Source organism: Synchiropus splendidus, chromosome 2, assembly GCF_027744825.2.
Source record: "Synchiropus splendidus isolate RoL2022-P1 chromosome 2, RoL_Sspl_1.0, whole genome shotgun sequence".
Lineage (NCBI taxonomy): Eukaryota > Metazoa > Chordata > Actinopteri > Syngnathiformes > Callionymidae > Synchiropus > Synchiropus splendidus.
Window position 1 is genome coordinate 8,434,176 of NC_071335.1, and position 26,007 is coordinate 8,460,182.

Sequence of the window (26,007 nt, forward strand, 5' to 3'; positions counted from 1 at the left end):
ATGAAGCCGCGCCGCATGAACGGTCATATTATTTATCACAGGATTTTTCAGATTAATTTCAGATGTTAGGCTCCGCCCCCAAACGTGGGCGCCGCATCTGCAGTTTCAGATTCAGTATCTATGCGTCGCTGTGACGGTCTGTTCTAACAGCGCCCTCAGAGGCGCGGTCGAGTGTCCTCGTCTACTCGCAGATTCACGGACGCAAACAACAGCCGGCACTAATGATGCTCTCTTTTGTATTTGGGTTTGTTGGTCTCCTGGTGACAGGAACATCTGGGGTGGACACAGCTCAACAACCTCCAAGTCAGTTTGATGGTGAGTATCTGACCCTCCAGCATTTGTGGAGGTGCTTGAATCCCCGCCAGGAAGCTGTGCCATCACGTGGTAGGTAGGTACCCCATGCTGTTTTTCCAGCAACTCGGAGACAGCATGTCCCTAGACTCATGCGACTCTTGGCCCATGTCACTGGGAAAGTTACAAGTTAGTCAGAATGGGATGAAAATAAATCAATGATTTTCTCAACAATGATAACCACAATCATCATCATAATCGTGATAGTTGTGTCATGTGCAGACAGTTGTCTTCATCTGAACATTGGAATTCTAATTGAGTTGATAGAATCGCTAAGTTTGCACTTTTTTTAATATGAGAATCAATTATGTGAATGGTTAGGTCATATTAAAAAACAAAAAAATCAGAAAAATAAAAGTAAAATATAAAGGAATATATAAACGGCAGCTTTGTGATTAGAAGAACTCACTGTCACTCTCACTGAAGTAAACACTGGCATGGCGTCATAAATAAATAAAGTAGAAATCAAACAGTCTGCACCACGCTTTCACATCTGAAACTACTTGCCACTCATTACGTTAACACACTTTATGGATGTGAACTGCTTAGTCCTGACACCTCACCACTGATGTTGTGAGCAACTGTTTTGACTGTATTAAAACCTAAAGCCTTTAACTGTATAAATAAGTGTCCAACGTGCCAAAAATATTGAAACAATTAAAACCCAGTTTGACGAACCATTGTAAAGTCAATGAGATATTTGGGCTACTGGATCGGAGCTAACTGGCTCTTGGAAAAAAAATTCTGATGTCCATTTCAGCCTGGACACCAATCTCGGCCGATACCCATAACCACCCCTACCAAACAACAATGCAATATTTTATAGTCTTCAATAGATAATATAGCAGTTTCACTTTTTCTTCTATGTGTTCTCCCAATTCTGAATAGTAGCTTGATAACCTTCTTTAGCTTCAGACACAACCTCTCACAACTAACAATGTTGCCCGAGGGACTGAAAATTCCTCACTGGTGGCTTGCATGCACAAGTATTTTCCTACCATGTTGTTGACATGGGCAAGTTGATTCAGAGTGTTCTTCTACATGCTGAGACCAGCATTTAGACCAGTTATGGGATTCATTTCTACAGTGGCAGTTATCTTCTGTAGATGCTTGTGGGTGGGGGTTGGGTCTGGCGCACCCAACAGGAATCTAGAAACTTTGGTGACAAAAGAATCAATGAATGTGTTGCATCTGAAACTATTAGAATACAGTATTGCAATGAGGCTTATTTATAACATATAAAGCAATCAAGTTGGTAGTCACCTATACAGTTATACACTAGCAGCACTTGGCCACCTGAACTGCCAGGAGCAAGTGTCTTGCTCTCATGAGACACGTTGGGAGCGAGGCTCGAACCTGCTACCTCTCAGTCACAGGCCGACCACTCTACTCACGGTACTGCCTGCCCTGGCAACAATAATGATGTCCATCATCATATCAAGAACAATGTTCAGATCAGTTTGACCAAAAACGTTCTCTGAAAGCCAAGATAATGCAGTTAATTTCATCCATTCTAACTATTGTAGTTGCCTTGAGTTTTCATCTCTGACTCCAGAGGCTCTTGTACATCTCCATCTTCATACTTGCATACATGCTTTCTAATTATTCTTTTTTAAGATAGAGCAGCTGAGAGCCCCACCTAGTTTGACACACACTTATGAGTATATGGACAGGAACCTGAGGTGCTTCTAGGCTCACACTAGTGCCACTCTATTTTTCCAAACTGTTTGAGTGGCACACCAACTTTTTATGCCCGATAGCAGATTTTTGGAGAGGGGTTTGAGTTCTTTATGTCATCTGCATGAATGTTGCTGTTTTAAATGTGATGACTTCAACAATGTTTTCAAGTAAGCCGTTCTTTTCTGAGCATCATGGTCCTTTGTATTTCCCGCATTATTATTCAATCTTAAAATAGATTGATTTGAGCACCATATTTCACTTGAGTTCAGTGTTTAATGAGTCATGTATAAACATTTAATGTCAGCTTGGATCTCACTGGACGTTACAGAACGGTTGAAGGTATTGAAGGTATTCCTCCTTAACCTATGATGACAGACCTGCAGCCGTCAGTTATTATCTGAGACCGACTTCCATGGTTGGATTGCTAACAATGCTTATTTTGCTTCCATCATTGTCCAGTCCCACAAGATGGTCGACTGGTAGGGGGAGGCCGCTGCTCCGGCTGGATCCAGATGAAGCATCAGGGCAAGTGGAGAAACATGGATTTAAGAAACTTGGCTTTTAGCGGCTACAAGGTTCAGTATGCAAAGGTGGTCTGCCAACAGATGGGCTGCGGCTCAGTGAATACAGTCTTCGCCAGGAAAATGGACAGAAATGAAGAACCGGCATGGCAAATTAGTTTTTACTGTCAGGGGAACGAGAGGAATTTCTCCGAGTGCCGAAAAAACACACGCAAAAGTGTTCATTATAAAAATACTACAGTGTTTGCAATGGATGTCATCTGCTCAGGTACAAGACCTTTGGAATTAAGTGACATTGAGCTCAAGTTATTTGTACATATTTATCAGCAGTAATGGTCTTCTGTTGTTTCTAGAGTCTCTACGCCTCACTGATGGAAGAGGAGTCTGCTCAGGTTACCTGAATGTGAAAACAGAACTGGGATGGGCCCCAGTCTGCAATTATGGCTTTGACTCTGGTGCAATGGATGTACTCTGTCGGGAGCTGGACTGTGGGCCTCCTGTTTATCAATCGCAGTCTTTTAAATCAATAGAAAAGCCAGAGGTCCTTCAACCGTTCCAGCAGTTCCAGTGTTTCGGCAATGAAAGCCTTCACCAGGACTGCAAGATCATGGTCAACACCAGCTGCACCTCGCCTGCTTACCTACATTGTGGTGAGGAATTCGATTTGATATTCTTATCAGGTCCATCACTAAAAGACACATGTAATTCGCTTCTTTCCTTAATCGGAACAGCTTCAAAAGAACAACAATCGCAGAAACTTCCTTCTGTTCGTTTGAGGGAATACTGGAGTGTTCTCCGGCCCATTGTGAAACGCACCTACAACATCTTGGTGGTAACCTGGACACTTTGCTGACTGAAGGCTGCACACTGTCAATAAAAGTTTCAGTCTTTGGCACAACGACCCTAAATGGCATTGCAGGTTACAATTTCATGTGATTTATTAGCACAGCCAGTGAAGCGCATGGCAGCGATGAGGTCGGACATACAAGTCCACTTGACCATAGTCACTATGTGATACCCTTTCATCCAGGCTGCCTCAAGTTGGGCTGCAAATTGTCCCACCAAGAAATGAAGGTCTTGGTCTGACGAAAGCAGCAACAGAACAGTTCAGTAGCCCATACATCCTGAGCTCCTCCCACAGGATACTCAGAGGACAGCAGGGTATCATGCATTATCCAAGTCCACTTGCCACATTGGAACATGATCCTTTTGAAGTCAAAGTGTGATGCCCTTCATGCCAAAGGTGAAGAGCTGGTCCAAGATAAGTTACATGCAACACAAGAAGCTTGTAAGGTACTTGGGTCATTTAAACCACTCCACTGCGGTAAAGTTGCAATTCTGGGAAGGAAAGAACAGATCGCCAGTGAAACCTTTGCTATCTGTTGTTGAGATAAACCAAAATCTTGTATGAACTCTGGTTTTCTTCTACAGAATCAACCAAGTTCAGGGTGGTGGATGGCATCAACCAATGTAAAGGTATAATTCAGTTAAAGCAGGATGGAGAATGGAGAGTCGTGGACGACCCCTGGAGGAAATTGACAGCCAAAGATTCTGAAAAAATCTGCCGTAAACTAGAGTGTGGATCCCACATCTCCACATCTGCTCATTATCTTCAACATTCTCTCCCTTCATGGTCACTGGACAGAGAATGTTCACACAGCAGACACTCATTTTGTTGGACCTGGGAAAACGGTTTTTCCCACACACTGTTGAATGTCTCATGTTCAGGTACGTAACAAGTGTTTGTTCTTATAACTCTTCTGGAGTTGGTTAACCATCAGTGCTTATGTTCTTCTGTTGTTAAAATGAAAAGGCTGGATGCATGAAACCTACTCAGACTTGTTTACCTGGTGGTGTCTTGTTTTGGGAAGTACAATTAAGATATACAGTAAATTTACAGAGTTGAGGAGGGAGCAGTTAGTTGTTAGTTCCCAACATTGTTTGCATGAAAGCCAACAAGTACCAACATCCAGACTTTTTGAAGCCAAACTGTTAGTCTCAATCTGTGTCTACCAGACAATGTGAGGCTGTCCAGTTGGCGAGAAGCGTGCGCCGGGAACCTGGAGGTGCGGAGTGGCCTTTCCTGGTCTCCTGTTTGCCACTCTGTGTTCAGCAAAGAGGAAGCCAGTGTCATCTGCTGGGAGCTTGGTTGTGGGTTTGCTGAAACATCAAAAGTGGCCAGTGGTGTGATCGATAATCAAGACTGGAGTCCAGACTTCACATGTAATGGGACAGAAAACACTTTGGATGAATGTCGCTCCAGCCCAATGGAATCCATGCAACAGGAATGTCAGGCCACCTTCATCACATGCAAAGGTCTGTCTGACGTCCGTCACCTCTAAGTCACAACTGAAGAAGACGTGATTAACAGTACTGTGTATTTTCAAATCGGATTATTTTTTGTCTGTGACATTTATGAGTTTGAGTACATGCCAAGGTAAACAGCAGAACAAGTATTCTTTCTTCTGGGATATCAGCCCAAAGAAAAGAAGGCATGTATGTTTAATTATAATTTTGACTCATCCAGGGCAGTAGATAATATACTATAAGTTAAATGCATTTCATCAGTCAACACAGAGAAATCCATCCAGTTGTAAATGAAGTTGTATTTTCTTTTTCCATGAGCCATGTTGTATTTGTGGTGACAATAGAACCAGAGTCGATAAAAAATCAGATTTGATGGCATGGAAGGATGAGGACCGAATAAGCTTTGAGCTTAGAGCTCATTTACCTCACCTCATTCCGAGACTTAGACAGTTCAACTGTGCCGCTGCTTCCTCGTACAGTGTCATTGATGTGGCTCATGGGATGCCCACTGTGCTTGAACTGTGGGAATGAACCACTTATGTTGAGGTGCACACCTAGTTGTGAGGACATAATGCTTTCCCCAACCTCTCACCCTAAACCTAACCATCCAAAACAAATGGCTAGTCCTTAACCAGGACTCTGAAACAAACTTAAATTCAATAATAATAATAGCCCAGTTATTTTGACGTCTTCATCATCAATTTGAGGCTTGGATTTGTGGGGCCAAATGGTCCCCACAAAGGCATAAGGTCCTCACAAGGTGTTTCTTCAAGAATTGGATAAACCAGGCACACACGTACTTTCATGTCTCTCCTCCTCTTTGCAGAGCGACCTGCCAGACCTCGTGTCACCATTCAAACCACACATGAATCAGTGGAAGAAAGGAAGTATACATCTCTGAAGAGAGGGAGTCGTTTCTTGGTGTCCTGCAGCCAGAATACGGCGTACACCATCCACTCCTTCCACCTCAGACTTGCTGCTGTCCAAGATCAAGGGCCAGAGTGGAGCGAGCTTGCTGTGGACAACACTGCCACCTTCTTTTTTGCTAGAGCAAATGAAACCCACCAGGGGTATTTCACCTGCTACTATACTTTTGCCTTTCGGCAGGGCGTCTTCTCAGAGGCCAATTCCTTTTCTCTCTCTGTCCAAGGTAAAGCATCTGTGTTGCGCCCATGGCATCGCTGGTTTCAATGCCAGTTCATTATAGATTAAAAGGTCTTTTCCTGCTCAGAGTCCAGCGACCTGAGGCTGGTGGATGGAAACAGCCGGTGCGCTGGACAGTTGGAGCTGACACAAGAGGGGGACTGGATGCCAGTCTCCTATCAGCACTCGTGGAGTCAGAAAGAAGCGGGAGTTGTGTGCAGGCAACTGGAGTGTGGCGATGCTGTGTCGACCAGAAGAGTAGACAAGCAGGAGTTGTTGTCTACGTGGCGTTTCTATTCCGACTGTGACGGATCAGAGCATGCGCTCATGGACTGTGGGACTGCTACAAAGTGGACCTCATCTTCTACTGTAGAAGTCATCTGTACAGGTTAAGTGACTTCAGTGTTCTCCACCCCTTCGACTCAGTGTATACTCTCCTCTTCATCTTCCTCGAACCCCATCCATCAAGCTGTATGAGTGGCTTATTCTGAATACTTGAACTCCCTCATCTTCACTAACACTGCTGCCTATCTCTTTCGCTCACTCATCTGTTCTGTCTTGATGATGCTCTGCTTATTTTTCTTTCCAGCTTGTACCTCTGCCTCTCCAGTGTCTCCTCCAACTCTCACTACAGATCACTATAGCATCTGCAAACATAGCTCATGGTCACTCCTGCCTAACCTCGTCTGTCCGTCTGTCCATCATAGCAAACAAGAAGGGGCTGGGAGCTGATCCTTGATGTAGTACTCTCACCTTGAATCCTTCCGTCACTCCTACAACACAACTCACCACTGTCTCAATGTCCTCATACATGTCCAACCCAATCTTCACATACTCACTCTGACGCAGCTTACAAGTCATAATATGTGATTTCTCTTCCTGGTCTGCCTTCAACTACTCTCTCCCAATATACACATTTTTCTTTGGCCTTACTTTCCGACTACTTACTCATTGGCCTTCTTGGAGGAAGCCAGTTAGAGAACTTGTTTGGAAATGGAAGAAGTTAGAACCATATCTAATCTCAAAATGACTGATGATAGTTGCTCTGGGAACCCAAGTCAACTCAGATCTCCCAGATGTTGACAGTGTCGACGGCTTCTCTGAAGCGCTCACAAATGATTACAACCCTGCTGCACGTTTTTGTTTGTCACTGCAATGGAGATGGTCTTGGCCTCTGTCCTCCACAGTCATGGCGCCAAGCGAGTCAAGCTTTACTGAGGGTCACTGTGCAGCTGCTCAGCATGTGATCCAGTGTGCCACTTCTTGAAAAGAGAGGACATTTAGGGTGGCCACACTTCCCACAGAAATGCAATGTAGCACGTTATAGATAGCTTGGACGATGAACGTCTGTCCAGATGTTATTTCAGGTCAGTTTCCTCTTGTACACTTCCCCCTGAAGACTCTTGTTGCCACATGCTCACCATGGATGGTGGATGGTGGAGGATGCATAGCAGAAGGCCAGCTCCTGAACCTGCCAGTAGGCCAGATTTGTCTACTGCAGACAACCATGCGTCCAGTCTCTTAACTGTGGCTTGGACTGACGCAGAATTCTTAAGGCTGCCAAATTGCAGCATGATGTACAGTAGTAGTAACTGTCAGAGTGTACATTCTAAATATAAAACTGTGGGATGAAATCAATTAGATAGGTCTCCATACTTCTTCACAGCAGCTTTCGCCAACATACTCAAGGAAAGACAGCGCCATGCAGATGGTGTGTATCCTTATGTCTAGCTCAGTCTATTGTAACATTTTATAGTCTGATTTTTTGACACCATTTCTTCCATTTATCAAAACAAAAGATTCTGTCTTCATATACAGTATGTTGTGTGAGGTACCAAAGAAGTTGTGATCTTCATAATCTCTGTAATTGTGTGTAAAAGGTGAGGTAACCAGCCTCTACAAGCTGTATTTATCTAAATAGTGACCCCTGTCTTTGTTCACAGATGTCCTGCCCAAGCCCAACATCACAGTGTGGTGGAGCAAAGCATCCAAGAACACAGTGATCACATGGGGCTACAGCTTCCGCATCGACTGCTTAGTAAAGACTCAATTCCCCGGCGGTCACTTTGTCCTGGTCTTCAGTGGCCTTGGCCAGTCGCACAGTCACATGAAGACAACTGTCAATCACTCAGCTACCTTTTACTTCCCTTCAGCTGACTTCACTCATACCGGCAACTATAGCTGCCAGTATAACAACTTTGTGTACAACCAAAACTTTACATCTGAAAGCCAGACACTCACCGTCACTGTCAAAGGTTTGTCGTGTGGGATCAGAATCATGGGGTTATTAATAGCAGCGGCATTCAGACTCCAGTCATTGAACTTGAACCCTATCCCTTTGTGTCAACCCAGAGGTATCCGAGGTATTCCTGGACAATGGCGCACCAAGAGAGGACAGGAACTCTTCTTGCGCTGGGCTGGTGCAGGTGCTGTACGACAACAAGACCAGGTTTCTGAGCGCAGCACCCGCTGTGTGGGACAAGCCCCACGCGTCTGTGGTGTGTCGACAGCTCCGCTGCGGATCTGTCATCTCCACCAGAGAGGTCCAACTTCAGAAGGAGGAGAGCATATGGCGTTTTTTCTCAGACTGTGGGGGATCTGAGTCGGCACTTCTGGACTGTGGGTCAGTCAAATCCTGGGTGTCTTCCACTGGAGTCGAAGTGGTCTGCACCGGTGAGGCACTTCTATACAACATACGCAGTTACATGTTTTTTTTTTTTTGCTTTTTTTTTTTTTTTTTTTTTTACACAAATATAGAAGCACTGTTCTTTTGAATAGGACTTTAACATGCTATCAGTAGGGCCACGATGAAAGTTTGTTACAGAAGGAAAACAATCTCAATGTGGTATGTGGAAAACCAGCCAAAAAAAATCTTGAATAGTGGTGTATCAGCACATAAGCAATTTCTTGCAGTGAATACAGACTATACATAACATTTATATATACAGTTTATACATACTGTATTTTATATGTGTTTTTCTTCTGCTCATAATTTCTCTGATGTGCATGTGTTCCAACAGGATCAGCAAGTGACCAGCAAATTCCCAAAGTTGGAAAGTAGAATCCTGTGAATGAGGAAGTCCACAATGCCAAACAGAGTGTTCTGTACCTCAGTGCTCAGGTCCAATAGAATTGATGGGATGAATTTGTTCATTCATTCCATCATTGAAGATGCAAATGTATTGTGTCGGTGAACCATACATCCAAGCAGATGCAACATTATTTAATAGAAATAATTTTTAATTTGAAAGTTCACAGGTATAATTGTAAACAAGATACTTAAAAATGAAGATCTTATGTTTTTAATCCTCATGAACGTGTACACACACACTCGCGCGCACACAAACACAGACAACTACACTCAGAAAGGTCAGTATCCAGCAGGTGGAGCTTGAGTTGACATCTGAAGTAACTTCTACCTGGACAGAGACGAGATCCTGAAAACATAAAACGAAATCCAGTATTGGTCTCAACTCAGTTCATCGTTGGCTTCTCTCTTGCATTTTAGAATTCATTAAAATAAACACTCATTTTAAGCCACTCAACGGTCTTGTTCCTCCCCATACAGCAGAGCCACTACACCGTTGTCCCCTAGGTCAGCTGATCAAGTACTCCGCGTGGTTAGCTGAAGAGATTGTGTGATTTCTTTTAAAAACTTATCTTAAAACATGTTTTCTATTTTTTGTATCCCAGCTCAATTAGTCCTTAGTTATTCAAAATTGTCTCTAGACATTTTTTACATTGTTATTGGTCTGAAAGTTTGTAATAAATTTTTTGTATTGTTTTTATTGTCATCATTTTATACGTGCACAATATGTTGTCATTATGTCTGAAAGCAATGAGCATAGTAAAACCGAAGATTCTGTTTTGTTTTGTTTCTTTTAACTACACACACGATGTGTGCGAGTGTGATAGCAGTCGTGCACTCAGGCTAGTACTCACTGTAATTTGGCCTGTAACAACTCCAACCTCTGTCGATCAACATATCGGGAGAAGAGGGAGAGAAGGTTGGGAGGTGCGAAGAGGGGGTCTGACAGAGATGAGGAGGGAACACTGAGTAGCTCTCTGGTCACAGAAAACACCAGCTCAGTCCTGGACAAAAGGAACAACAATGAAGACGGGCAGGTGACCAGTGTGCCACCGATGTAAGAAGGAAGCAGACGCTCACCATCGATTGTCATCCATAAGCTGACAGTTTGGGTCCGAACTTTGCATTCTCTCCCCTTCACTCAGGATCAGATAGAGCAGTGTCACGCCAAACTGGACACACAAACCACCCACGATTAACAGACCCAAAAGGATCCTGACCCCCACAATTGAAAGTATGAAGGCAGCCCATGCCCTCCCCTCTGTGGTGTTGAAATACAACATTTCTTGAGCACCCGGCAGCATTTTCCAATGAAATATTCTCCAACTATGTTTCATCCTCCTACTGACAATGCATTCAGGCAGCTGTTCCGCTAACTTAAAACCTGAACTCTTGAGGTGTTGGAATTCTGAGCTGCCATACTCATAAAACTGATTAGTACGAACACAGTTATGTGAGCTGTGACGAAATGTACTAGTACTAACAAGACCAGACATTTATGAGCTTGAAAAACAGAAGACGCTGCTGACTAGTTGACTTTTTACACTACTGCATTATTTGATACATATTGAACCTTCGCTAATATTATACATGAGTTATCAGCCGAGTTTGCGTCTTCTGCATTGTAACGAGAGCAAAAAGAGTCATTTACCACTTCAGAAATCATTCCAGTGTGTACATTCTACTTTTTTCTAGTGTTTTTTACTTGACAGAGTGAAGAGAGGAGACTGTTGATTGTCTTTCCACTGGAACTACGTAACTGTCTGTATTCACTGCATAGACACACACAGTCCCACTCACGTCAGTTTCAGGTTTCTTTATGTGCACTAGCGGGCCAGAAAAAAATCTCAAGAAAACTACAGTTTGAGATTTTTCTTGCGTTTCCAGATTCTGGCAGATTGACTGTCAAGATAAATTAGGGTGACCAGATCTGAGGAAAATGGAATCCTCCTGACAAATCTGGCCCAATATGGGAGAAAAATAGTTGCAGGGAGTTGTTTTTATTGCCCTTTTGTGAATGCCACTGGGTTGCCAGTTGTCAGTGTAGACTGAACTGGCTTAGTGGTAATTCTGCTTTCAGATGCCAGATGCCTATTGTCCTTGAACCCTCATCCCATAGATTATGCTCATACCTAAAACATCTTGACGCGACAGAGAACCAACAGCGTCATCATATAAGCAGATCATCATGGATATGCAAACATATTAATGTAGTGGAATGCTGTGGCCAGAAGGGGCGATGTTGGTACTTGTACCCACCTTGTTATGAAGGACTGCACAGAGTTGACCCTCACTCCCCTGAAGCACCTGTAGGAGATCGGTGAGAGCCGAACTAGACAAAGAATGGATCACCGTGGACACAGGCTCCACTAACCAGCACAGGACCTGCAGGCACAGCCATCATGTTTTTCACAATGAGCCAGAAATGATGCTTTCCTATATTACCTAGGCACCTAAACATTTACTGAAGTGTGAATGAATGATGGTGATCCATTTCTGACAAATGACACAAAATCTATGGTTTCAATGATTTGTTTTGCCTATGTTTATTGATGTCGTGACAAAAGACCACTATGAGATTTAATTACTGAACAAAATGCTGAATATGAACAGTGACAGGTTTGATCCCAAATAACCAAAATACAGACATAATTTAAGATTGAAGCACCCTTCAGTGCTGAGGAAGCAATACGAAGATTACCTGATCTTGCTTGTCCTTCTTAGCTAAGGCAGGGAGATTGCGGGCAATCGCCATGACAACGGCGGCAGCCTGGGGGGCAGGCAGGAAGGGGAGGAGTCTCGAAATGAGACGCTTTCCCTTCCTCACAGACATGATCATCACACACTGTTCATCATTCACCCTAATAAAAAGCAAAGACAACATTTCATCATTTTAAACAAGACTGGGGGTAATGTAGGCCCCGTCCCTGTGGTTACCTGTCATCCCACTCCTTTTCCTGAAGGGAAGTGATCAGCTGCATGGTGTTGGTTTTGTGCTGCTCCAGAAGTGCCTCTCTGTCCTCCTCAGCTGCATGAACAAAGCGTTTCTCGAAGTCCTGAACCTCCAGCAGCAAACTGTACATCTGGTGGGTTGCAACAAAGTATTAAAGTTTGTTCCAGGAAGTCAGAGACTTCAGAGCCATGTGTGCCGCTTTTCACCTTTTCTACTGTGTGGAGTATCTGCCGCCGTTTATTCCAAACCTGCTTCTCTCTTTTCTCCTGGAGATGACGAAGTCGTCAAGAGAACAAGATGGCAAAAGAGCAAAACAAAAGTTATAGTTTCTATAACTTCAACGTTATAGTTTCTTTTTTCTGAAAATCCTTATAGCTAATTTTCATGTTTAAACCAATCTGAGTAAAGAAGTAATGCAAAAAAAGTTTTTAAAAAATGGTCTGATTATACTACATTCTTTGAAGAGGTCCTTTTCCTTATTTCTTTTTTGAGATTACAGGATACTGTTGAACACACAAAAGTTGTAAGCACGATGCTTACAAGGCTACACAACACCAAATACACACACCTCATCGTCGGTGCGACTAGTCACCACAGCGTCGATCATCTTGCGTGGATTGTTCACACTGGAGACTGTTAGCTTCCCCAGAGAGCCGGCAAATTGAACTGTTGGGTTAGAAAAGCAGGAACAGGGCAGAAATGAGTTTGTATTTCAGATACAAGAAGCTTTTTGTCCTTAGGACTGCTCTCACCACAGCCACCCTTAAAAGGTGTCCTGTTTTTGACAAGGGAAGAGGGAGTGCACAGACACAAACTACCATGGTGTGCAAGGAGACTACTTCTGTTTTTGTTCTTTGATGCAGGGATTCCTCTACATGTAAATGATTGTGGCAAACTGCCACAGCTTAATTTAGCGCCACCATGCCTGAGAATTCTCAGAATTCTCTTTGTTAAAGATGAAATCTCAGATAAACAAGCATATTTAAAGGAAGCGGAAACAGCAGAAAACGCATTAAGCATGAAGGAAGTGAACATGATTATTATGGGTTTCAACATGTTACAACAGAAAAATCCCAAAAGAAGCATCATTACTTGACAGGAATATCCATCCACCTGGGCACCTTTTGCCGGCCCCCACAGGTCCAAACATCAATTTGAGGATGAATACTTCAAAATAACAAGGTGACTAGATTTGGTTGAGAGTCCTGGTTAAGATTAGCCTGGATTCTGGAGGGTTAAGGTAAGGGTGAGAGGCTGGGGAAAGTATGAGAAAGTAATGAGAAACTTCACAATGTCTCTATAGGGAAAGCAATACAAACGTAGTATGTATGTGTGTTCAGTAATTTAAATCAATGACTTAACAGAACTGTTTAACATATACAATAAACAATACAGACAGATGCACACCTCCCCCACAGCCAGAGGTTCAAGGAACAAAAATCTGCCACAGAGGTTTTTTTTTGATCACTTGTTACCTGGTCGATAAGTGTGCTCCATCTTAGCAACCTGCGGAGTTATAAGTTTGGTGGCGTACTCCTTCTTGCTGCTGTCTCTCTCTCGCTCCGGACGTTTCTCCATCTTTTCATAATAATTCTAAACAACAAATAAGTAATTAATAACTAGGACAAAAAAACAGCAAGATACATGGAGTTCAGTATTCAGTTAGTTGAGCAATTTCCATGTGCATCAATATGGTGATGAAATTTGAACACAGACTGTTCATCAGTTGTGTCAAGACTAGTGCTGTAGCGATACAATTATCTCAAGATATTCAAATTTGATTCTATACAATACTTTTCAATACACTTGCATCATTTTCTGAAAGATTTTAAGGCACACTAGTTTTGGTGTAACGTCTTGAGTATCTTCTCCGGGTGGTAGGGTAGGTTGGCGGTATTACCATAGTGTTTGATGAAAACGAGGCATCGTCAAACTGCCAAACTTTTGCTCCTTTCTTTTTCTGATACAATCAACAACTAAAATAAACACTTCTTTCCATGTCAAAACTAGGTTCTGTGTTAATATGGAGTGGCACTGGATCACTCCGAGTCAGTCGATGGAAAGCAGAGTGAATCTGGAGTAACTTCAAAGTTCAACATAGGATGCAAAGTAGCACTAAAACTGATTAAATTACTTTTAGAGAATAACAAAACTCTTCATTGATGATTCTGGTAATAGTTTAGTTCCCAGTATTTGGCATGACATCTATATTTACCCCAAAACAAGAAGGGGTAAATAAAAGAACTCACCTGATAGTAGTAGTCATCCAGATACGGATCAGTGCTCTGTAGCTGCATCATCTGGATCTTGGTCACCCATTCCTTCTCTTTCTGAGTCATCAGGTTACAGTATGGATCTCTATTGCGCCTGTCACCTCCGAGCCTGTTGCGGTCCCTTTAAAATGGTTAGGCATATGACAGACAACAATATGTGATGGTCACTGTAGTGCGTGAATAATTAGTCAGGTGTAAATGAATGAAATAACAATTGCAATGTAGTTTTGACTGATTTTTGAAAACTGACATATTGGTATATTGGTAGTTCTTGTTCTTATTTTTTTTTTACAAACAGTATGCAACTTCGATGTCTGAATCTTGTCACATTGGAAAATAATATCCTTCTACACAGCATTTTTTTTTAATTTAGAAATCAAGGAAGCAAGCGATGAGTCATAACCAAGTATGCCAAGTATGACAGGCGCTGGCCTTCAATGTTCAAAAGAGCTAACAGCGGGCTGCTACCTCTAGCCTTCGCTTGATCGCCTGCTTAAAAAGCTGGAGACTAATGATAGTAGGCTCTGCTAGTAGGCCATTTAAAACCTAACCTCTGGCCTGGAAAACCAGCAAACTCTCAGAAGAAAACGCAACACTATTCTTAAACAAAAAGGAATTGAAAAGCTGTCACCAACAATCCAGTTGTCATGGTTAAATCCAACTATTTGATTCTCAAGGTTGAATATGGTGCTTCTGGGAATGACACTGCACTCACCCTCCTCTGCTTTGCATGCGTTGTGTGAGCATGCGCCGGTGTTGAGGGTGGAGGTGGGTGGTGTTATGACGGATAGGGAGCGGAGGGTTAAGGGGCCCATGAGGAAGTGGCGGACCCATCCGGTGACCCTGTGGACCATGTGGGCCTGGGAAAAACTGTCTGAAACCACCACCACCAGATAGCAACTGAGGCACTGGACCACCCCGGGGAAAACCCGCCACCTGAAAAGATTGATTATTATTCAAAGACATTGCTTTCTCCCTGAGTGAATAGGATTTATTCAAGAGTCAATGACAAGGCTCTGGAACAATCCATAAATATGCAATATGAGAAAATTATTCCCATTATAGAACAGACTGATCGTAACAAACTGAAGCCTCTAGATCGTTTGGTTGCGCACTGAACTGCAATTCCATTCTTGCTCTGCAACACTTTTAAAGAACCAAACTTCAACACTGTATGCAGGCCGAAGCTGAATGTTGCCTTTTTATCCACTATGCGGCTGAATATATTCAGGCAATGTTCTGTGCATCTCCACTAACTACAGAGACCAGACGCAACCCGAACACTAATGCGGCTTCAGCAGACACATTGAATTGCAGCGGGCCACGCAGTAAAAAGAGTGACAAGCAGTCTGTCAACAGTCGTTCCACTGAGATTTAGCCATGCCATAGGTGCAGTTATCCTAAAAGTAAAGCACAAGACTTAAATATTCTTTGACTTTCTGTTTAATTTCACAATTGTTTAGTTCTGGTTTTTAGGTTTTATGTCTTTGTTGACATGATGTTGGAGAACTTTTAAAATATTATATTTAAGTCTCAAAGAATTGGCTAACCTGAGAACTGAGGAGCTGAGTGCGGTGCAGTTGTGACAGAACTGGACCAACAGGAGGGAAGAGACCTCTGCATCGTGGTGTGTTCTAAAAAAAAAAAAAAAAAAAAACATTTATATTGTAAAAATAACTTGATATTGTCATAGCAGAGGAAAGCAGAAATCGCTGTGTTAAATGTATCATTGCAAATGAGACCCCATCCCCTCCAAAATGCATATCTGCACTGCGCCAGGAGGGATGCATGTTTCCATCCTTAAAGTCACAGAGACAACTTGTTAATTAGTATATAGGCGAATACAGAGCATATAAGATAAATAAACTGTTATGCAACATCAATTAAATTAAAGGGAAACTACACTACAACACTGAAATACACTGATTCCTGATGTTCTGTTTTGTTATTTATTGAAGTACAGAGGAAAGTGTGAAACACTCACAGCCATATTGAGGATTGCGTTCGGTGACAGACGTTCGGAAAAAGGAGGAGGATATCTGTGCTGGGCTGGAGCTCGCACATGTATCGCTGTTGGATGATGAATCTAGGAAATGGGGAAAAAAATCCACTTAATTTAAAGGTTGGTAAGGTTCACATGGAATAAGACAACGGTAAAAGACAGCAACAAGCCAGTCATTTGTTTGTGGGCATAGCAACAGGAATTTTCATATAACAAACAAAAAGCTCACCTGATGATTTTGGTTGTGAGTCAATGGTTGTTTTGGAGGCGTCCCTATGGGCATTGCCCTAACAGGAGGAGAGCCAATCACAGGGGATGTTGAGCGTGGAGGGGGTACCCTCTCAGAGAGATCCAGGGACTCATCACCCCTACCATGTTGAGGCCGTTTAGGAAGACCCACTTCTTTTATTATTGACATTAATGGACTGTCCTGCAATTACATTACAATACACAATGAATAGTTCAACAATAAATGGCAAATGTGTCAATATACAGTATCATATAGAACTGATTCTGATATCATAGTGTCTTTAATTAAAAGGGAATTGTCAAGCATTTTCTGTTATTATTTTCCAGGGGTTAAACGTATGAAAGGGAAAAAATGTCAGTTGTAAGCAAATTTATGTTAAAAATCTCAGTCAGACAGTCTCAGTCCAACAGATCAAATTTCAGGGGCCTCATGTATCAATATTAACTGTACAGTTCTGTACTTACATACTGTAGAGCAGCAACTTGGCCCATGCTCTGGGGCTGCCATCATACAAAAACTGCAAACTCGCTATTGATACTGAGGAAAATTCTCAATACCATTTCAATATTCAATATTACAGGGATAATAAAAAAGATGTATTTATTAGAAAGACAGAAGTGCATATCAAATAAATATTAATAAACAAGAGAATCAAGTTTTCATTTGGTGAAAATAAACTGCAAGACAAATAACCTAAATATCAGTTGTAGGTACTTGATCATCACAGTCTGTCTTTCAGAAAGCACCAGTAGAGTTGGCAGTTTCCTCTAACAGCAGGTTTAATAGCAGGTCGAACTCTCACTCAACTTCAAATAAACTCATCAAGGTGGTTACCATACAGTCTTCAAAGTGACTCCTCACCTCAATGGTTGGAGCTAAGCCCGGGGTTACACTAACAGGTCCAAAGCCCATACTGTTCTCCCATATGCTGTGTGAGTTCATCTGAAAGATGAAGACAGACACATGCCACACAATAAGACACACATACACTGCAATTACAGACTGATTAATTAATTACGACAGTAATTTCCTATCTAGCAATGAACTTAAGATGAAATCGTTTATGAAGTAATCACTGAGTTATAACAGTGCACAGTAGTTACTGAGATTTCAGTATAGCTAGCTCACCTGCCCATTCACCACAGCACAGTGACAACTTACCTGGGCAACACCGGCAGGACCTCGGCGCAATAAGTGCTGCTGCTGCTGCTGCTGCTGCTGCTGCTGCTGGAACGTGAGCAGTGAAGAGGAGGGTGGTGGGCCATGAGCAAGGCCTGTAGCACAACAAGAGAAACAACAAATCAGAACAGACAGAAATAAAGGCATGGGCATTTACAGTAACATTTTCAAATGAATTATTTGTGACTAACTCGTGATCAAGGTCATGGATGCAGTGTTGCACTTATACTTTTGAGACATAATATGCTGAGCAAGAGCATCAAACTAGAATAGCACTTGGTATGGTGTTTGTGTGGTCTGCCACCAGATATTTAGAATGGTACTGTAAGGAGTTGGTATGGTACTTTGTAAGGAGTCAATGCAGTCAGCTCAGCATCTCTCGAGTGAAGAACGAACTTACTCTGCCTCTACCAGGCCAATGAACTTGTATTATGGATTATTATATTACTGTCAGGCCATATAAATGTCTTTTTAGATGTTCTAGATTACAAAGAGGGGTTACAGGGGGAGTTTTGAGATTAATTGAATTGGTGACAATAACAACCCTGGATTTTTGTCATCCAGTTCTTTCAGAACTTTTTCCATTGAAAACATGCAGAAAACCACCACAATTATGTCCATTTCAATGATATGTGATGTTTTTCATATGTTTCTACGTATCCACACCTTTTTAATATTTTTGATAGAGTGATTTCATCTTTAAGAGATCATTTTTCTGATGGCATGGCAGTTGTCATTCAAGCTGTAGTGGTGCACTATGATCGTTTACATGTACCAGAAGCGTGAACAGCGTAAACACTCTGTATACAGTAGGGATGCACCACGCAACGCAAACACAAAATACAAACACGCTAGACAGAGGTGAAATGAAGTCTACTGGTCCGCTGACAAAATCCTGGCAACCCACTCCCCCATTCTCGAAGCGCAGAGTAAAATCTGGCAACACAATATTTCATTTTCAGTGGCAGCAGGTTGGCAGGTGACCAAACAGAAGCAGTTCAAGTGGAAATGAATTTGACCATTCGACCCATGTCTCACACGTTTCCTCTTCATTTGATAATGCTTTAACACCATGGTCAACAAAGAAATTAAGTGCAGTCGATTCTGACCGTGATCATAGCGATGCTTCAGTGCTATGTCTGATCCAAAGCCTGCATACAGTGTTGAGGTTTTCGGTTCTTTTAAAGTGTTGGAGAGTGTGACTAAAATTGCATTTCGCGAAACGACGGTGAAAACAACTACATCCGTTGTTGAGACACATCGTCAGGGGCTACAGCCCTCGGACCCAGTGCACTGAGTGAGGCTCCACCACGCTCAATAATCACAAGTTTTCAGGCTATAAAACTAAAGAGAGACTACTTTCCATGGCGTGGGAGAAGAGAGGATTTACATGGAATGGAAAACAAATAACAATGGATCATGACTATCTCCCCATCTATCCTCAAGAAACGTCAGGACTATGCAGAAATGCGGAGGATACTGAAAGACAAGATTCAGTTCCAGACTCTCTTCCCCGACAGACAGAGTGAAAACCACAACTGGAATAAAAATTTACAACACGGTGGCAGATGTGACAGAGGACATGTCTGTAAGTGGCTACGCAGTGAAGATTATCCAGTTCCCTGAAACATCTTGGGGCAACTTGGAGCAAGGTGACCAAAAGGCCCAACAACGGAGATACTAACCAGCTTTTTACACTGCGCACTCTGTCTCAAGAAAAAGTACATTAGGCACAAAAGTCCAACGTGTGAACACAAGCGGGTTTGGGCCTTGACGCCACCTGAAGAGCCTTGTAGATGCCGGAAACTGCGGCACAGTGCAACTCCACACAAACATGATAAATGCAGAGCAGTAAAGGATCTGATCGCTGTCTCTGCGGACAACATCATTCAAAAACAACTCTGCAAACTCCCACAACACTGATGTGTGCTAACGTAGCTACGGGGAACAGGTGCTGTGGAACGGGAGTACAGCGGTCTGGAACTCGCCATGTGTGCAGGCGATTGATAACTGAATAAATAAATAATGGGGATGCAACTATTGCAGTGCTGTTGCAGCTGCTGTGATCTTGCAGCTGTCTGCATGAGGAAAGCAGCAATGAAGAAGATGCAGGTTTATCTGAAGTTACTGAAGAATAGGTTTGTGCTCATTTCGCCTAGCTGACAACTTTTTTTAGATCTGCTTCCTGGGCCACAAACCAGCCATTTTGAGCAGAGCGCCGCCAATAGAGGAGAGATAAAAAAAAAGGACAACGTCTGAGGCGATCAGCATGGGGCGAATCAGACTCAGGCCACCCAAGACAGAAGCCGCAGTGTGAAAAGCCCCACAATACTGGACGGGAGCAACGCTACAATGAAAAGCTCTGAGCCTTCAGGAGACCAACTGCAACATCTTCAAACCTGTAATTGGGTAATGGAAAACAATATCATTCCTCATTCATGGCATGAGGCAGTAATCTTCATCATTCCAAAAGAAGGATGCACTTCCTCGTGTGTTATATCAATATTATGCCCTAAAATCAGTTTGCAGCGTGGGACAAAATGGTATCAGGATATATATGGAAAGGAAAAAAAAAACGCAGAGTGAAATACTGAACACTGCATTTGAAAAAATAAAGGGGGTAGAGACCTTTTATGTTTGAGAGACTACTATCATACTGCACAGTTTATCATACTGCACAGTCACGGCCCTTGGTGTGTATATGCTCCCCAACTTACACAGTGGGTTGGAAAGAGTTGGAGGGAATCATGATAACAGTACGGTTTAATGCTGTAATTGCAGATCCAAAATAACAAAGCAAAATACATTTTACCAATAAAATATATCCAGCATTACCTTAAAATCCTGGAACAAGATAAACAAATCCTGTGGTTTCAACAGTCATTCTAAAACATAGGGCCGGGGCCCATGGTTGGGCCGCGAGCGCCTCCTTGAGGGCCGCCAAAAGTTTTCTTGTTTTATACCTATGGGCTGCGTGGGCCGCAAGATGCTCAGTATGGTGGCAGTAATGTTTCACTGAATTTACTCGACAGCTGTAAATCTGTGATAGTTAACAACTAAGGAGAAGTTCTTGAAACTGTTCATGAAAGCACCTGTTGAAGCAGTTTTGAAAATTAATTAGAATACTTCATGGCGATAATTTCATTTACACATCTTCTTTGGAGTTTAAATAAAATAATTTTATTTTAAGATATTTAGACGTCTTATAATATTTATTTTATTCTGAATTTTATCCAATTTTCCCAAGAGTTTGCATCAAGTGTATTTTTTTCCTTTAGAACATTTGATGATTATGTCTTGCACCTGGTTCTGCTGCTGGCTAGACTTTTCAATGACAAATATATCTGAAATGATCACATGGTTTCATGTCATTTCACAAGGTTTTAATTTGTTTACCAGTAAGTAGATTAAATATGTTTATTGATCACAAATGAAGAGTAATGAGTAGAGTAAGAGTAATGAATCAGTTCCATTACTTGAATGGCCCCCAGGTCCATTTGTCCTGGGAAAGATGGGCCCCAAGATCAAAAAGGTTAAGAACCCCTGGTTTAGAGGAATCCTCAAAAATTCTCAAATGGGGTGCATTCGACTCAGGGTTCACACCAATAAATCCGATGACAGATTCATGTATCCAAATACTAATTGTAATTCATTGGTCCACAAGGAGGCATTCCCAACATTTGAGAGACTGAAGCAGAAACATGATTTTGGCAATGACATTTCTTAGGTACACTATTTTGAGTAGTGAAGGGGGGAACAAATACATGAAAGAATGTGTGAAAGAAATGTGAAAGAAAAGTGGGAGAGAGAAGGCGGGCTTATGATCACAGAAGAGAACTGGTAACACAGTTGTCAAGTACAGTGGAGATCAACAGGACAAAATGTCTGGCAGAAAAAATATAGAGGACTAGGAGACACGTTGGGAGGTGTGGAAACGAGGGTGCCAATCACCTTAATGTTATGTGGAATTGTAATGTTAATAATAAGTACTGGTCAGAGATTCATTTACACTTAGATATTACCTTTTCAGTTATATTTCAGTTTCATATTAAGCCTTGTACTTGGGTAAGATGGCCCTCAACAGCCTCAATAAGAACGACAAAAGACTGCTGTATACCATCCTGGCTCAAAGTAAAAAGGCCATTACAAGGTGGTGGCTTAAACCAGAGAGACCAACAAACGGGGATTGGGTCAATATTGTGCACAAGATATATGTGATGGAAAAAACAGTGCAATTAAGACTCATTTCACGAACTATCAACAAAGTGGACAGAATATGATAAACCAATTAAACTGGACTTCATTTAGGTCAACAGTGCATGTAAAATGCTACTGAAATATTCCTGAACGTTCAAGTCCCAAGTTCAAGTTAGTATAAAAAGGAAAAAGCAGATCAAGAGTATGACAATGTGAATCATGACTTGTATGGCATGCTTTTTCAATAAAAAATAAATTGGAAAAAAATGTAGTTGGCAATAAGCGTTCAATCGAACTACCTAGAGCATTCTGTTTACATTATTAGCCTATTATATAATGGAAAATAGTGGGGTTTTTTGTAAGTCAAAAATATTCAATCATCTTAAGGATACAGTCTGTATACAGCGTTGAACATTGACAATTTACCAAATCTACTTCGCTTTTGACTGATTCCCTGCCTGAAATAAACTCAAATTAACACTGTATCCAGTCTAGACATTTGTAAACTGTCCCACGCAAATGTCAAATACTGTGGAAATACCTACGAGCTACACCTAAAGCGTCACCACCTGGGAAAAAGGTTACTTTGCAGGTTCGGGGAGCCAAGAAGCTCAACCTAAACCGGTGTCCCTTAAAATCTTTATGAAAAAGACCCAAGTGGTTCATATTTGTTTATTTTAAACAATGTATTTTAGCTACAGTGTAGCAAGTATCATTATGTTTTAGAGAAATGCAGTCATCTGGGGTAAACTCAATGTCTCAACAATTAATCAGTGTCATATAATACCATAAAAACATTTAAATGGATATTAGAGGATCTGTCGGAGTAAAAAAAGTGTGTAAGAACATAGAAATGAAACAGTCTTTTGGTCTCATAGGTTGCATTTATCTGAATACATAGCATTTCAGCATTCTGATGCGTTATAGATTTTGTTTTTAATGACAAGGCCCAACAGCTTTATATGAGACAATAACACTTAATAATGAATCAAGAAAGAATTAAGTCCAAGACATAAAGAATCACAACTCACTTGAAGAGGAAGGCCCAGGGGGCAATTGCTGCAGAGAACGATGCTGAGGAACAGGGGAGGGCTGTGTTAGCACTGTAGGTCTGAAATTGGGGGAAAGCCCTGGTCTCTCTGCAGCCCCAACGCCAGCAATCGCTGGATCTGCCTCCAGGACCAGTCTGGCCAAAGATTCAGCCAAGTCGCCTTCCCTTCTTTGATCTTCAACATCTGTAAGTAAATGAATGCCCATTACACAGGTTGAGACTTCATTTAAAAAGAAAATGTTGCAGCCACAAAACACCTGTGAAAATGGATGTTAATTTTTTTTATTAAATGGCAAAACTTACACAGTGCATTCCATGCTTATCCAGCAACCACTATGTATTTAACTAGGTTAACTTTTTCCACACAGAACTGATGCCACACTGTCCATTTGTCTGCCTTTCAGTCCCTGGCCCACATGCCCAACCAAAAACCATAGAAACCAAAGAAACAAAAAACAGATAAAACAGCTACTGCTGAGTTCCACGAGCAGCAGATTTCAGTCACTCTGTTGATTTTGGTATACATTTGATATATATCGTATGTACATTAGAAAAATGTCTATCGTGTCATTTCTCTTCGATCGTTCCTATCGTCATTTCACCAATTGAATTGGTGTAGTTTAAGCAATGTTTCCAGCAAAGAAGATACTGCTCTGTGGACTCACTGTATCTGATTTAACGACACTACACTGCTGACACTGTTTTGCAATTCACAAATCGATTTGTGACCAGTCCACGACAGCGCATCGAGCTTTCCAGCTCTGTTGCGTGTGACAGCCAGCGGCGAAGGGCCTCTGGAGTAATTTGGTTTGGTTTGGTTTTTGGCAAAATTGAAGAATAATATTGAAATAACATTGAATTATCAAAAAAAAAATGACTTCATTACGACTTTTTCATAACATAATATTGAAACTATTATTCACATTTCCTGTGAAATAACCACCCACCTGGTCGAGACAATCCTGATAAAGACGAGTTCAATGAAGTGAGTGACGGCGGGAGAGAGGCCTGGCCAGCTGCAGGAGTTATGTAGGCGGATGCAGATCCCCTTGCACCTTTAACTGCTGACTCTTCTCCCAAACCCATATCCTCCAATCCCAGAGATCCCAATACATCATGCTCTTCGAGTCCAGCGAGACGTTTGTGCTCTTCTTGCCAGTCATCATCTGCAGGTAAAAAATAAAAAAAGATGACAGACAAGTTCCCAAATAATATTCAGTATTCTCATTTACAAGCAGGATTCTGTGGAGAAGAAAAACTCTGTGACACTGGTAGTCAAACAATGCTTATACATTACTAATTTAGTATGAAAAAGAAACCCATCTAATAGTAGCAGGCAACATGGCAAAAATATATGATGCTTTTTGTCCTATGAAAATCACGGTTTCAATTTCGCCACTGTCATGTGTATTTGGGACGAATTTGCAAGTGTCTGCTCAGTACAAGCGTATACAGTGCATGTTTTTTGTAATACAGTTCTCAAAGAAAAAAAGTTGCAAATGTACAAAGAACATAAACAAAACAAAAGGCGGGATTGTCGCAAATTTCAGTTTCTCAATAACCACATTTAGGAATTTCCACATTTGATGATGCTGATGAAGACGACGCTGTTGGTGGATTGAATGTACATTGTACAACTAATTTCACAGTGGTTCTATGAAGCCAGTCAAGCTTTGAAAGAACAGACTGGTAAACCAAAAAAATATGTAAATATTGTGTGTTCATTTTTTTTAAATAAAGTGACTATTGTATTAATGTCAATCAAAAATTGTGAATGATAATGAAATACCCTGTGTTCAAGAAAGACAAAAAAGAATTAGTGTTGTTCACCACCAAAACAGTAAACAATGCTTACCAATAGCTCCCGCTCCAAATGTGTCATCATTAAGCTGATCAATTTCATCCTCCTCCTCGACTACTCCTTCCTCTTCATCTTCCAATGTACAGTCTTCATCCGGGGACTAAGGTGAGGCAATGCAGTACACAAAGAATAGAATCAATGCAATTACAGAAAGTTTTACAGTTGAGTTTCCTCGACTAAAAATGTATCAGTAGAATGCTGTCAAGTTAAATAGGATGTATCGTAAATTTTAAATATACTAATTGAAAAGTAGTGCTGCCATTATACACGTTGTACATTTAAGCAGGATTCTCTCAAAATGATGTCCATCAGTAACCCTGACACAATTAGTGTATGGATGAAAGAAACCGATGAATCAAGACTTCTCACTGGACTAATAGATTGCAACGAACGCCACCTTTTAATGAGGTGCCTCTGTTTATTATTTTGATGATTTCCGCAACTCATGGTCAGTCTGGAAGAGTGAGAAAACCAACGTGACCCAGTTGGTAAAAATAGTTCAAAACGGCTGTTGTACTTGAACAAGATAGGTTAGCAACAATTAATTTGACAACTAAGGCCGTTGTCGCGTTAATTACATGATAAACATATTCTTGTATCAGGGTTTTCCCTCCTAAAAAGATCTATATGAACGCGTGCCCACATTCTGTCTAATGAACCACAGTGTGAACAGTGTTAGCCACGATGCTAAAGTAGTCATTTGATTTCGTCATGCTCGTTGTCATTCGAACACAATTATAATATAGAGGCTCTAAATACCGAAACCATTTAAAACTCCATCCCATTATTGATAGGAACGCCAGAATTAACCACTGGTAGAAGGTGCCACCGCAACCGGCTACGCATGTCAGGCAAGCGCGCGGCTTCTTCAGGCCTCCAAGAAATTGGCAGTTACATAAACAAAAGGGTGCAATTAGAATTAGTACTAGAAGAGGAATTCACCGCTTTGGTATTGAGATATGTAAATCCATCAAAAACAGCCAACATATCAGATTCAAAGCACTGTTTCTCACCTGAAATCGAAACATCTATCCTCAGCTTTTCGGCAGAAAAGAAACGCATCGAGAGCGAGTCCGTGCGCGAGTGACGCAGTATCCGAGACGGATCACTTGACCGCGCGTGACAGACCAACGCGAACGAGCACGTACACG

At 41.7% G+C, this 26,007-nt stretch overlaps 2 protein-coding genes across 2 annotated transcripts; one reads left to right on the plus strand and one right to left on the minus strand.

The window, feature by feature from the left end:
* On the plus strand, positions 1-9,850 carry LOC128755064 (scavenger receptor cysteine-rich type 1 protein M130-like). The gene is made up of 11 exons (XM_053858274.1): positions 1-22; positions 151-315; positions 2,491-2,820; positions 2,906-3,202; positions 3,984-4,280; positions 4,569-4,868; positions 5,686-6,009; positions 6,091-6,390; positions 7,946-8,257; positions 8,355-8,675; positions 9,023-9,850. The coding sequence occupies exons 1-11, from the start codon at positions 1-3 to the stop codon at positions 9,061-9,063; spliced, it is 2,709 nt and encodes a 902-aa protein (XP_053714249.1). The 3' UTR covers positions 9,064-9,850.
* Positions 9,222-26,007, minus strand: LOC128754630 (protein PAT1 homolog 1-like). Its single transcript, XM_053857373.1, has 20 exons — positions 25,870-26,007; positions 24,851-24,956; positions 23,943-24,161; positions 22,976-23,179; positions 17,730-17,842; positions 17,430-17,510; positions 16,548-16,748; positions 16,301-16,402; positions 15,867-15,950; positions 15,032-15,252; positions 14,293-14,437; positions 13,519-13,636; positions 12,612-12,709; positions 12,250-12,309; positions 12,028-12,173; positions 11,792-11,951; positions 11,350-11,475; positions 10,171-10,262; positions 9,945-10,094; positions 9,222-9,439 (listed from the first exon to the last, which is right to left on the minus strand). Exons 1-20 carry the CDS (start codon positions 25,882-25,884, stop codon positions 9,418-9,420), a joined length of 2,463 nt encoding a protein of 820 aa, XP_053713348.1. The 5' UTR covers positions 25,885-26,007; the 3' UTR covers positions 9,222-9,417.